A 14,184-nucleotide genomic window follows, 5' to 3' on the forward strand; every position below is an offset into this window, starting at 1 on the left:
GTTAGTATCACCTGAGGGTGTTTAAAGTTCCCGATACCTGTACTGCACCCGAGACTAATTAAACCGGAGTCCTCCAGGAGGGGGAGCCAGGCGTCAGTATTTTTAAGGCTCCCCCAGGGTTTCCAAGGTGCAGTCGAGGTTGAGAACCACTGCACCAGACTGACAGATACTGAGGGATCTCTGGGAGAGAACTTTAAGTGGAGGAAACAGCAAATGCAAAGGCCCCAAGATAGCCTGACTGAGCATGTTTAAGGGAAGAAAGCCCAGAGCCAGTGATGGGGGATGAGGCCGGCTGTAGTCACGAGATGGACCTCCAGGTTTTGGTACAAAGCTGGCACTTTGGGGGACTTCTCTGGTGGTCCAGTGGTTAAGAATCCATCTTGCAATCCAGGGGACGCCAGTTCGATCCCTCATTGGGGAACTAAGAATCCACGTGCCATGGGGCAACTGAGCTCGTGTGCCGCAACTACACAGCCCAGGCGCCCTAGAGCCTGCGTAGCGCAAGGAAGAGCCCGTGCCGCAACTAAGACCCGACGCAGCCAATAAATAAATATTAAAAAAACAAAAAACAAACCTGGAACTTTTGCAAGTATTTAAGCAGGGGAGAGACGGGACCTGCTTTAGACTTTGAGGTTAGTCTGATTCTGCTTTCTGTCCACAAACTGGGGAAAGCTCAGAAAAAAATGGTTTCTCCTCTGGCCACAGTGTCTGGCGTCAGCAGGCGTAAGAACAGCAACCCTCCTATAACATCGCATTTCAATCTGTCTGACGTTTCCCTCACAGAACCTGCCACAGTAGTGACGTCACCCTTGTCTGAATTGGGTGTCTTCCTTCTGGTCTCACCCAAATTAGCAGGGGTTCTGACCTGTTCCGGGCAGCCTCCTGGGCCCACCCCTGGCTGGGCCTGGTGCCCCTGCTTTGGGCTTTCCCACCATCCTCCACTTCTTTCTCTACTAGAGTTCATCTCACCCTGTCAGCATTCTCCCTTTACTTCTGTCTTATCTCTGCCCATGTCCAAACTGTGAGTTAAAGGCAGGGACAATGATTTATTTGACTTTTTTATCCCTACCACCAAACACATCATCGGTACTTAATAAATGTTTGTTGAATGACTGACTTAGAAAATATTCTAAATCCAGTGATTTACTCTCTACACTATATAAGGTCTGGTTCACGTTCTGAGTCAATAGACATTGATCGTTTTCCTTCATCCTAAAAAAGTTGGTCTGGTTTGCCGAAAGTTAGTTAGTTAAAGGAAGGAAAAAATTAAAAGGATGAAATCTGAAGTTCTACAAATTAAGAATTTGTCCTAGGTTCAGTGTTATGGTTCAGATTAAACGCCTTCCTTAAAGGGCTCATGTGTCCCCAAACTAGCAGAAGGCACCAGAATCCTGGCCCCAGGGAACACCAAAGCCAAGACATATTAAAAGCACAGGATCCAACAGACTACCACAGCTGGCAAGAAGCCAAACACATGCAAACCCGAGAGGGAGTTTTAAAGGGCCGTTGAGATTAATTCCCTTGAAGAAGAATGAAAACCAGATGCTTCCCCTAGGAAAAGAGAGTGCTCGGGACAACAGCAGGAGAGGTAGTGTGGAGGGTAGGCTGGGCTTCATGAGCGATGCTTACCCACCGTTAACCCCAACAAACTGAAGGTTCTTTTTGGTCCCATTACCTCCTGCACGGAAGCCATAGTCTTTCTTTTTCATTATGGATTTAAGGCTGGTCGACGGGGAGATCTCTAGGCAGACACAACATCACAGGTTAGCATGATCTTGGGGATGCCCCAGAATGCAGCAGAACTGGGACTCTTGCTTTGAGGGCACACGGGCTGAAGGTGTGTGAAGGGGCAGAAAGGGAACTAGATAATTTAACTCAAATATACTGAGGGTCTTTGAGGTGCCCCAACCTTCTGGTCAATGCCAGCCAAATTGTTCCGGTTCACAAACCCTCTACGTGTGGATTACAGAGTAGAGTTATTGGAGCATTCTTGAACCATGTGGTGTGAGCGCCACTGTTGTCCCTATCTCAGTCTGGGGAAATCTGAGGCTCAGGTGTGCTCAGGGAATGGCAGAGCAGGAGTAGAACTTGGGCCTCCCGACCCCTGGTCCGGCACCCACTTCTGCTCGAGGGCACCCCAGCGGTCCTTCCTGACTCACAAGCCAGATGACACTTGTGATGTGGGGTAGCCGCGGAAAACACACGAGCGAGAGCACGAGTCTTCTTTTGCTGGGCTTTGCTGGGCTCAAAGTTACAGGAGGCAATTCACAATGAGTACGACTAAAACTAGCACCGAAATAACGAGAAAACAGCCAATTTGTGAGCTGCGGCAGGAAGCAGACTCACACGCTGCTGCCCGTTGAGCAAAGCAAAATATGGTTCCACTTAACTCCAGAGTGTGTGATCTGTTGTAGGAGGAAGAGCCGCTCCGCCAAAGGGTCGACTTCCACATGTATCGCCCAATTTCTCTCTCTCTCTCTCTCTCTCACACACACACAGACACAGAGGGAGAGAGAGGGAGAGAGAAAATAATTCAGTAAAATATCTCAGCTCTCAATATAATGATCCTCCAAAACAAGGCTACAAAAAAACCTCTTAATGTGCAAGAACTGGGCAGGACCACAGGAATGCAAGAGCCCAAGAAACAATTAAGGGAGGCAGAGGTTTAAAGCACTCACAGCCAGCCACCCTAGACATCGCCTTTGCACAATGCAAATGAGAAAGAGGCACCTCTCTGGGCAGACACACAGTGCTGCAGGCTTGGCAAGTGTGGGCTGGGTTTCAGCTCCCGTTCACCCTCTGGCATCTTTGTGCCCTGTGCTATGTGAACGGCTGTATGTGGTGGCCCTGCAGTCGGTCCCAACGTTAGAGCAAGGACAAGAGCAGAGGTTCCAAGCCTCCACTGTCTCAGAGATCAGTTTTTATTCCACCGGGTTCCTGGATGTGCTTAAACCTTTTAAAAAAACATATGCATGCAATTAAAACCCTTTTCCCCTTGGACTCGTCAAGGAGCAATGGTTTCCCGTCGCAGGCACCAGGATTTACCCGTCGGCGGGGAGGAAGAGGGGCCCGGGGGCTCCCTCTGGGGTGCAGCGTGGGCCGAGTAGGCGGACAGCAGCAGGTTGAGGGAGCTCTGCAGCTGGCTCTGAATGCTGCTGAGCTTGGAGGCGGGCTGCTTGATGGCATGGGCCAGCTCCGGGTACCCATGCTCCAGGCAGCTCCACTGCTCCTGCAGGAGCTCCTGGATCTTCTTAACGTACTGCCCGATAGTGGCATCGGTGGTGGGCGAGCTCGGTGGCCTTCCTGGGCGCTCCTTCCCCGGGAGCTCTGAACCGGCCTCCTTCCTCCCTGCTGGGGGAGCCTTTCTCTCGCTGCTCCTTGGAGAGCCTCTTGCTCCCCTGACTGGACCCTCGGCTCCCACCTGATGGCCTCCCTCCTGGTCAGAGCGTCCTTCTTCGATCCTGAGCTCAGTGGAGAGGCAGCTATGTAGAGAGGGGGTGAGGACCATCTTGGATCCCTGTGGCAGTGACAGCTGGGATGGTGACACAAATTCTGCTGGGCTCCGATCCCCCCATTTGTGACTCTCCTGCCTCCACAGGACGCCATTCCCCTTTCCCCAGGCCCCCCAGCTTTCAGATCTTGTGCTGCCCATAAGGTTGACCCCAATGCTCTTGTCACACGACTCCCTGGTCAAGAGTCCGTGCAGAGGGTCAGTGTTGGTCATGGCATCAGTCTGGCCCTGAGCATCTTTGGTGTTCTCGTGGCTAAGCTTTCCTGTCAGTTGAGCTAGAGTGCACTCTAGCTCTCGAATCCTCTGCCCCCTAGCCTTGATTTCCTCCTCCTGCCGCTGGAGGGCAGCTCTGACTTGGGCTAGTTCCTCAGTTCTTCCAGACAACTCGCCCTCGAGGCCCGAGAGCTGCTGCTTCAGGCTGGAGATGCTGCCAGGATCCACGGAGGTAAGGCCCAGGCTTTCCTCCGTGACCCGGATACCGATGCTTCTCACGTCTACTTCTACAGGTGGCGGCGGTGGGATCTCGATGATGTTGAGCTCGATTTCTTCGAGGGGGAGCTCATTCTCAGGGACGGGTGATGGCAGAGGTGGGGGGCTTGGTGTTGGGGAACCGGGGGTCGTAACCGCCACCTCGGCTTGTCTGCTTTCCTGTTGGTCTTCTGCATCCTCTAGAACTACAAGTGATGAGAAAGGAGGACTTGAGAAAGGGAGGTGATTTGCAGCTGCTTCTTCACCCTCTGGAGGCTCAGGCCCCTTCAGGATCAGCTCCGGTATTCCTGGCACCAGGTTTCCAGACTCTCTGACTTCTAGTTGGGCCGCTGCTCCCTGGGCGGAGTTGGAAAAACCTGCAAATCCTTCCGCAGGACCAAAGGCGCCATCACAGACACCGCCTTCGCCCTGAAGTGGGGGGAGGGCGGGCGGGGTAGGGGGCCCTGAGTTTAGGCTTGGGTCCTCTGAGGCCCTGTTCTGCAGCAGCGTGGCCGGCATGCTGGATGCTCTCAAGAGCTGGGGCCGTCCACTCCCGGAGGCGACCTCAGCCTCCAGCTGTCTGGCGGTCTCCGTCAGCAGGGCCTTCCGGTGGTAGCTCGCCTCGCTCCCGCCAGCGGCTTGGGGGTGATCACCGAGCGGCAGTGGCTGGGCTCGCGCCTCTGTCCCGAGCGACACCTTACTTGGCACCACTGGGGGCCAGTTCGGGTGGGAAAGAGCAGCGTGGGGGCGAGCGCCGCTGTCGGGAAGGCTGAAGTTTCGGGGCAAAGTGCTAAACTTGGCCTGCTTGGCCCGTCTGTGGATAGGAATCCTTTTGATGGTGTTTCCCTTCTCAATGTCATCCACATACTTGAGGAAGTCCAGGTCTAAATGGAAGCCATATGGGGTCTCCACGGAGTAGGGGTGGCTCTTTGGAGGGTCTTTCTCTTCATCCCCCTGAGAGGACTGGTCTTTGGCTGGGAGACATAAGACATGTGAAAAAGAAGCACAACGTTAATGAGAAAGACAGGCGGTGAGACCTAATATCTCTCGCACAAGCGTTCTCCTAAACGTTCCAGCCTCTGAATTATGCTGAGATGCTCACCGTCTTTTGGCTGGGCTGAGAAATCCTGTTATTAAATCAATGTGGACTTAGCCAATGTCTCCAAGGAAATAGGTAGAGGGAATAGTTTCCAATTTGCAGTATGGCATTTCAGTTACCACTGTGGCCAGGAATTTGCCAAATCAGGGTACTAATTGGTAATTATGAATATGGACGTTTACAAAGGATGAGATACACGATTGTCTCAATATTAAACAAGGACCTTGCATTATTGAAATAGGTCCTAGTAAATCTTGCTAAATCCAGAGATATCAAGGAGCCGTGCCTCCTGCATCATTTAAGCTTCCTCTGACGGCTGAGCCTCTAGGTACGTGAAGCTCAGGACGGGCAGCCATAATGACGCACAGCCTATGCTCTTTTCCACTGGAAAACTGCGTAGTGCTTAACAAACAAGTTTCACTCTCAAAAACTCATGCCAGGTAAGGAAATACCACTTCCTTCACAAACTGGAAAAAAAGGTGGTGGAGGAAAATGGGACAATCCATGTCAAAAGGGACATTGGCAAACATTCCTCCAAGAGGTGTGGGGCTCATGATTTTTCAGAGCAGCCCAAAGTATCAGGAGAATGTCACGATGAGAAAGTTCTCCATCACACCAAGGCACCACTGATCTTGACCCCAGCAGAGGATGCTGAGAACAAGTCAGTCCTTTGATTATTTGTCTCCAATTAGCACCTTCCTCAGGTTAAATAATCTTTGTTGTTTTCATGTTCCTAATGTGACACCCTTTATGATCTCTGTGACATTCTGCCAAACATGCTCTGAAAATGTTGAGTTCAGGAGAGGACATTAGTGGAGAGCACAGAGGCCAAGAATACAGAGCCTGGAGCCCAGTCTATATTTCAGCTCTGTGACCTTGGGAAAATTACTTAGCCTCCCTGTGTCTCATCATCCGAAAGATAGCAATAATAACAGGTAAGATGAGATGGTGAGGACTGATTAATACATGTGAAGTGCTTAGAACAATGCCTAGCACATGATGAACATTCAATACACGCGCAATATTATAGTTATTATCTCTGTGGAAGTCCAAATTACAGAGAACTGAAGCCCCCTGATGGAAGCTGACTTGCTGGGTACATAGGAGGGGATCCTCAAATTCTTTGTGTCTGACTGATTGCTTGACTCCAAGAGTAATAGGCCCTGGGGGAAAAATGACAATGTAGCAGTAATTGAGTTCACTTACCTCAACCACTATTTATTGAGCACCTCTGTTGGTTGCTAAGATAGATCCTAAGGACACAGAGATGAATCAGGTATAGCTCTGCCCTCAAAAAAAAAGTATGGTCAAGTAGGAGAAACACCAACAGGTACAATGCAGTGTGACAAGGATGGTAACAGATACATGCTCAAGGACCAGTGTTCCTTCTTGACTTATTTTCCTAGTTTCTCAGAAAAACTTTCTTAGACTTAGAGGCTAATTCTGCCTTGGTTGGAGAGGGATGACTTCATAAGAGCGACATATAACTGGGTGTTAAATGAATAAATAGCAGTTTGCCAGGAGAACACAAGAGGGTGAAAGACATTGTAGCTGTTTATCTCCAAGATGGCCATTATCAATTCCCACCTTCTCTAGACAGGCAAGGGAATCTTATATTGAGAGGTGGGGTCCATTTCTCTATGCTTTTGAATCTCAGCTGGCCTGTGACTACTTTGACCAAAAGAAAATGGCAGAAATGACACTGAGAGAATGCCAAGACTAGGTCATAAGAAGCCTCTAAGTTCTACCTGCGTCTCTTAGAGTGCACACTCAGGGGGAAGCCAGATGCCATATGAGGAGTCCAACTTCCCCGAGACTGCCATACTGTGAGGAAGCCCAAGTAGCTCCAGAGAGAGGTCATGTGAAGAGACGGTGAGAGATGCCTCGCCAGCCTGAGCTGTTCCAGACATCCTAGCCCAGGTGCCAGGCATAAATAAAAGAACTTCAGATGACTCCAGCCTCAGCCATCATCTGATTTCAATGACAGGAGGGACTCCAAATGAGAACCACTCAGCTGAACTTGTGTTAATAAGGCATGATTGTTTTAAGCCACTAAGTTTTGGGGCGGTTTGTTATGCAGCAATAGACAGCCAGGACAGATCAATTATGTCAGAGGATGGGCAGATGCATTAAGGTGTGACCATCCACAGTAATTCAGGGTTCTATAAACACAGTTGATACGGTTGGAACTTAAAGTGTGGAAGAGAAGGGTGAGGGGTAGAAAAAGACAAAATTGGAAAGGTCAGCAAGAGCCAGATCAGGGAGCCACTTGTATGCATGCCAACAAGCTTTGACTTTACTCTCTAGGCAGTGGGAGTCATCAAAGGGTTTTACACAAGGGAGTGACTTGGTCAAATGTGATTTCACAGTGAGCATTCTTACAGAGGATTAGAAGAAGAACAAACCAGAGGCCTGAAGACCAGTTGGGAGATTGCTGACATGGTCAAGGTGAAAGAAGCTAAGGGAATGGAAGGAAGGGGCAGGTTCAAGAAGAGGTGCAAATGATGGCGTTACCTAGGGCACATATAGGGCTGCTTTTTCCCTAAGAGTGATGACATATTTGGACTGAGCTCTTCCCACTGCCTGTCTGATCTATCCTTCTGGCCAGTGCTACATGCTTGGGGCACAGGAACTGTGCTTAGGGAAGTACAGTTATCTCCAAAGAACTAAAGAAGCCAAGTAGACACATAAAGGCTGAACCCTTGAACACTGACACACTCGACCCTACCAGCCTCAGTGCTAAGTAAAGTTGCAGGGCCTGTGGGTGAGTTAAGTCACAGCCTCAGCAGGGAACACAGCAAGACATTGGTGCAGATCCACAGGGTTGGTCCAAGTTGGGTTCCAGAGCTTCTGTGCAGATACCTGGACTCCAGGCAGATAAGGCGTAAACACTCCTCCAGCACCCAAAAACCTCCAATAAGTTCCCATTCACCCACATGATTTTTTACAAACCTGCTTTCTCCCAAAGAGGCACACTGGTAGTCTCAATGACAGCAATTGTTCTCTGTTAGTTTCCCAGCTGCACTTGGCTATACTCTTAGGCCTACTGGCCGGTTCAGCAGCCTCCTGGATTATAGGAACAAGCCAAATCAGAGAGGAGGTATTTGTCTATAGTTAAATAGGGAGCAGATTTATGACCCAGAAGGCAAAGAACACTCCAAAGGAGAGACTGCATTATTTATCTGCCTATTGCCTCAATTCGGTAGAAATGAACTGATTTGCCCATCAGCCTCTGAGAGCAGGTCCAGAGCACAAATACAATAATAGCATCAAATGAGGAACAGCAGGTTCCAAGGGAAAATATTCCACAAGGGAGACTGAGGTGAATCAAAGAAGTCTGTGAAACTGAGCAGTTATCCAGGATGATGGGTTTAATAGGTGCTTTCCTAAGCTACACTATGGGGTCTCTCTCTCTCTCTCTCTCTCTCTCTCTCTCTCTCACACACACACACACACACACACACACACACACACACACATTATGCTGCTGTGCCTGCCACCTGCCGTTTTGCATTCCTTCTCTTTCTCCCAGTGCAGGAGGAATGCTGGACCTTGAATGAGGGAGCTTGATCTGATATGCTGGGAGATCTATGCTCACATTAAGCTCTGCTCCTTTTAATTCTACCTGGTGATAGGTATGCAGGAGCTCAGAATTCCAGGCATTGGGCCAGGCTGAGAATTAATTAGGAGGACTGTCTCTGCTCAAAATGAACTTCAGATCTGACAAACCAACACATAACTGGCTGGAGTTGAATCCTGCCTCTGTTAACTCCTGCCTCTGTGATTCTGGGCAAATTATTTAAATTCCCTATGCCGCAGTCTCTTCATTTGTAATGTGGTGATAAGAATACCTAACTCACAGAGTTGTGATTATTAGCACCGACGCAGTAGAGAACATGGCATAGGTACTGAACAAAGGGGCCAAAAGATGAGGATGGGCTAGCTCTGAACGGGGCAGGGGGAGATTCACGGAGAATGTGCTCTTTCTTGAATATTTAACTCTGTGTTAGGACTACAGCATCAAGGGGGAGTGAGAGTCCCAGAAAATAATTCTGGAGAAACTGGGAAAAACGAGTCAGGGGAGAAGAAAAAAGTAGGATATATGAGGCTCAGAGCTACCTAGAATTCCCTACAGAGTCTCGGTCTGAAAGCACCCCAGATCACTAGACCCTTGGAAAGGACCCGCAAACACAGTCATGAGCCTAAGACTTACAGGTAGGCGTGAGAAAAGGGATTAGAAGGAGACAAGGGAAGGAGGAAGGGGCCACAGTCATTACCCTGAGGGAAAAAGTGAAGTGGGGGGCAGGTAAGGGAACCCATCAGAGGCATTTAAAATGAGGAAAAAAGTCCAAAAGCCTATACTCAGTTTCTGAAGGAAATGGGAAAAACAGAAACTAGAGAGAAAGTGGCCAAAATTACAACCAGAAAGAAGGGGAATTAAATGAATCTCTTCAAAAGGCCAAGACAGTGGAAGCTGTCTTTTCCCTCCTCTGCCTTTATTTTGTGAGATGTGTGTGCTTGAAGGGAGGGGTGCCTTTCTTAGCTAGTTGTGGGTGATCACGTGGAAAGCAGCCGTGTCAAGGATGCTGAGCGGGGACAAATGAGGCAAGCAGGAATGACAGGCCCCCGGGGCATTAAGGGAATTAGCTGGTGTTCTGTGGGACCACTTTCAGGGAAGCGCTGAAAAGGCAGCTCCCTGGGGAGAGAGGCAGACTTTTGAAATATATGGTAACCGCATTTGGAAAGAAGGATAAGGCAGGGCTGGAGCTGCTGTCCAGTCCTTGAGTCCTGTCCCAGTGAAGGGCCATATAGGCTCTCCTGTTTCCTGACATTTGGTAAATCTGGAAAAAGCATTTCATTAGAAGTCAGGGGATCGGGGTCTAGTCAATGATGCTTGGCAAACTTCCTGGGAAGGGAAAGGGGAACAGTCATCGAGACATTCGTTGGGCTAGATAGTTATTACTCGACAAGCTTACATGCATTATCTCATTTAATCCTTTACCAATCCTGCGAAGTAGGTATTAATACCTGCTTATAGACGAGGTGTGGCAGACTGTTTGCAAAAATAGCCACCATTATAACCCACCCTTATGTACTTCCCTCCCACACTGACCCTAGGCTTGGCCTTGTGACTTGGTCAACAGCAAATGTGACATATGCAGAGATTTGAAAGTTGCTTGCATATTGGAGTTTGTCTGTTCCTGCTGTGCTTGGAACCCTTCTGTCATCATGTGAACAAACCCCAACTAGCCTGCTGGGCAACAAAAGACACATGGCCAAATCATCACCGATGCCCTAGGTGACATGGAGTCAACCACCAGACATGTGAGTGTAACCATTCTAAACCATCAGGACAAGTCACCCAGAAGACCACAGACATGTGAACAAGTCCAGCAGAGATCACTCAAGCTGGCCCAGCCCAGAATAATGGCTTAGCCAACCCACAGAATCTTTTAAGAAATAATAAATATCTTTAAGTCAATACATTTTTGAGTGATTTGTTACACAGCAAAGCTAACTGATATAGGAGGGAAGTGAAGCTCAAAGAAGTGAAATGCCTGGAAAATCACACAGGTATGAATGTAGGCTCTTTTACCAAATTGTGCCTCTTTTTTTTGCGGTACGCGGGCCTCTCACTGTTGTGGCCTCTCCCGTTGTGGAGCACAGGCTCCGGACGTGCAGGCTCAGCAGCCATGGCTCACAGGCCCAGCCGCTCCGTGGCATGTGGGATCTTCCCAGACCGGGGCATGAACCCGCGTCCCCTGCATCAGCAGGCGGACTCTCAACCACTGCGCCACCAGGGAAGCCCCGTGTGCCTCTTTTTTAGACCTCTAGCTCCTCATCTCTAAAAAGAGCTTAATGAGTGAGATCATCCTGCTCCCTTCTTGGTGCTTGGAAGGGATGAGAAACACTACAAAAATTACACAACTCCAATATAAACATAAGCCTTCATTTTCATTCCCTACTACCTTCTCTTGTTCATGTCTGAAACACACAGTTTGGGTTTCCCAGCACCGCCTATTTGGGGACGGTCTCCCGTAGGCCTCCCCTGAGCTATTTCCAGGATTTATGGTAATAATTTCTTTCCAACCCAAGTGCTCACTGTAGAACAGGGAATACAAGGGATCCTGCCTACCGTCTGTCTTCTCCATCTTAGAGAATGCTGACCGCCAGTCTCTTGGGCACTCTTCTTCCGATAAGCCCGTAAAATTTGTTGGAGTGTTCTGAAAGAAAGAGGATGGAAAAGTGGAGAGTCTCATTACAATTAGAATAAGTACGGAGGGAACATAGCACCAAGAAAAAAAAAAAAGTAACACCCCTCCTTGCCTTTCTCCCAGGGTGCCCATGTGGTCGTAGCTCTCCAAGGAGGGAAATTAAAAGCCTATACACACTCCTAGAGTATAATCTTGGGTGTGTCTTCATGGAATGTTAACAGTGGTTGACACCAAAGGAAGCCTCTGGTCCAACTAGACAGATGAGAAAACTAAGGCTTAGAAGTTAATTGTTCTGTGCAAGGCCTCTCAGCACATTCGTGAAGGAACTGGACCCAGGGCTCCGACAAGCAGCATGGTGCTCTTTCCAAAATATCAAGAGCTGAAATCTACTCACTTCCCGTCATGGTAAAAGAATTATGATTCATGTTTTTGGAAAAGCTGGAATCAGACTATCTATAAGTGATCTGTGACATCCCAATCAGATTCAAGAAAAAGATGAGCTAATTGGAAGGACTGACTAGGAGCTCATAGTTTGGGGTGATTTCTAACCAGGGGCGGAACAAGGGGGAGCTCAAACCTGGGAGCCAGAAGATGTCAGTAACTATGCAAGCAGCGTACTCTCCTGACTCTGAATTAGGGTGCCTTGAGGTTTGATCATAAATTCTCCCCAAAGTTTCAATCCTTTTCCAGCACTATTTCTTCAAATGGTAAACACCCTGGATCCTGCCCCCAGTCCAGTAAATCACCCAGGAAATTGGTTTTTATGATTTAACTCCACACACATCAGAATAATAAATCATCTGTGACACCGCAGCAGTGGAAGCGGAGTCGTTTTAGGAATTCCAATGTGCTCGACCACGCACTCCAGATCAGAGAAGTGTACCAGGGATGAGGGAAAGGTTGGGAGGACGTGGGAGTGAGAGAAGGACAAGGGGTGGCCCCCAGCAACCTGGGATGGAAAATGGGGAAAAAACAAGCAAACTAGGGAAGAGGCCTGGGAAATATCAGGCCTGCCAAATAAGAGGAAGTCTGAAGTCTGCCCGACAGCAAGTTTGGTGTACCCTCTTTCTGGGAGCGTTGCTGCCGCCTCCAAAGCTAGCACCCTGCTCCTGTCTCGGTTCCCCCATAACCACGTTCCACGCAGCGGCCTTTGCCTATGCAGGAGTGGCAGAGCCTGGAAGGGCAGGCAGGGTTTCTATAGGCAGAGACACTCCTTGCAGAAAGATCACAGACGCTAAATACCTCACTTACCTTTGTGGCAACAAGTACTTGAGTTTGGAACTGGAGCAGAGAAGAAGTTAGGGAGAAGGAGGGTGAATGTGGATGGTCCTGGAGGCTAAAAGCGGCCACTGAGGAGGCCGACAGCAGAGAGGCATGGAAGCTTCTAATCAGGGGTGAGGGTGGGTCGCCCTTGTTAGAAAGAGGAGGTTCTGAAACAACCTAAGTGTCCATTGACGGAAGAACGGATAAAGAAGATGCGGTACATAGTATATATACATAATGGAATATTACTCAGTCATAAAAAAGAAGGAAATCTTGCCATTCGTGATAACACGCACGGACCCTAAGGGCATTATGCTAAGTGAAATAAGTCAAAGACAAACACTGTATGTGAAATCTTTATTAAACAAAAGAGAACTCATAGATATAGAGAACAGATTAGTGGCTGTCAGAGGCAGGGGTTGGGGGGTGACGGCTGGGCAAAATGGGTGAAGGGCATCAAAAGGTACAAACTGCCCATTTTAAGATAAAAAGTCCTGGGGATGTAATGTACAGCCTGGTGACTATAGTTAACAATACTGTATTATATTTTTGAAAGTTGCTAAGAGAGTAGATCTTAAAAGTTCTCGTCACAAGAAAGAAATCTGTAACTATGGGACACAGTGGATGTTGTGCAGTCATTTCACAACATATACAAATATCAAATCATTACGTTGGACATCTGAAACTAACATGATGTTATAGGTCAATTATAACTCAATTGGAAAAAAAAAAGAAAAGAAAGAGAGGGTTCCTGGGCAGAGGACACAGCTGCCGATCCCAGTGCCCCAGGTCTGCAGTCTGCAGCCAGGTGTGGGGCCTCCCAGGCGCTGGCAGGCAGGAGAGGCCCGGCAGCTTCAAGGTGAACACTGGGGAAGAAAAAGTTGAGGATGCAAATCCTACACATGGCCCCTCCATCATCACGGCCTCTCCTCTCCTTCTGCTCCCTTCCTCCGCCCCCCTCAAAACATTACTGAATAACAGGCAGAGCTCGGAGCGCTTGACACACTCGAATTACCACGCGCAAGCCTCACCATAACCCCAAGAGGATTCTTATTGTCCCCATTTTCCAGGTAGGGAGACTGAGGCTGAGAGAGTTTGAAGGCCTGCCCCACATCATATAACAAGCAAGTATTAGAGCAGGATTTGCTCTCAAGTCTAGTTGACTCCAAGACTGTGCTGGGAACAGAACTGATCTGTAAACATTTTTCCACCCCTGTAAACAAGACTGGTGCTGTGACTGATCCCCAGCTCTCTTTGTGAGGGGAAACGTTTCTGACTCCGATGCTTCTCTGCTTTTCCCCCCAGTACATGTGATGCATCTTCCGGGCGTGCAGAAGGAGAACCGCTCCTTTTGTAAGTAAGTCCTCCTGACCAAAGTACGATCTGTTTCTCCGAGGCTGGACACCAAGCAAGAAAGCTCCTCCTAAGCAGGAGGCGGCCCCCTGGGTGCAGATGGACCCCTGGCTGCACGAACTCACCATCACCTCAGGGAGTTCAATCACACCCACTGCCCTTGGTTAGAGTTACCGTTCAGCCCTTCATATATCGGATCATAGAGCTTCAAATAATTCTGCAGCACCCTTGGGGTCAAAGTTCATTAAAAAGAACTCTATAGAGACCTCTAATCA

At 48.8% G+C, this 14,184-nt stretch overlaps 1 protein-coding gene across 1 annotated transcript in view; it reads right to left on the minus strand.

The window, feature by feature from the left end:
- Positions 1 to 11,455, minus strand: part of KANK4 (KN motif and ankyrin repeat domains 4) — a 33,258-nt gene extending 21,803 nt beyond the window's left edge. Inside the window, exons 1-3 of the mRNA XM_079941370.1 lie at positions 11,215 to 11,455; positions 3,046 to 4,953; positions 1,630 to 1,741 (exon numbers count right to left, since the gene is read on the minus strand). Coding sequence (XP_079797496.1) covers positions 1,630 to 1,741; positions 3,046 to 4,953; positions 11,215 to 11,425 — 2,231 coding nt within the window. The 5' untranslated portion in view covers positions 11,426 to 11,455. The remainder of the gene's footprint in view (positions 1 to 1,629; positions 1,742 to 3,045; positions 4,954 to 11,214) is intronic.
- Positions 11,456 to 14,184: the final 2,729 nt, after the last annotated feature.

The sequence above is a fragment of the Stenella coeruleoalba genome (assembly GCF_951394435.1).
Source record: "Stenella coeruleoalba genome assembly, chromosome: 1".
In the NCBI taxonomy this organism is placed as follows: domain Eukaryota; kingdom Metazoa; phylum Chordata; class Mammalia; order Artiodactyla; family Delphinidae; genus Stenella; species Stenella coeruleoalba.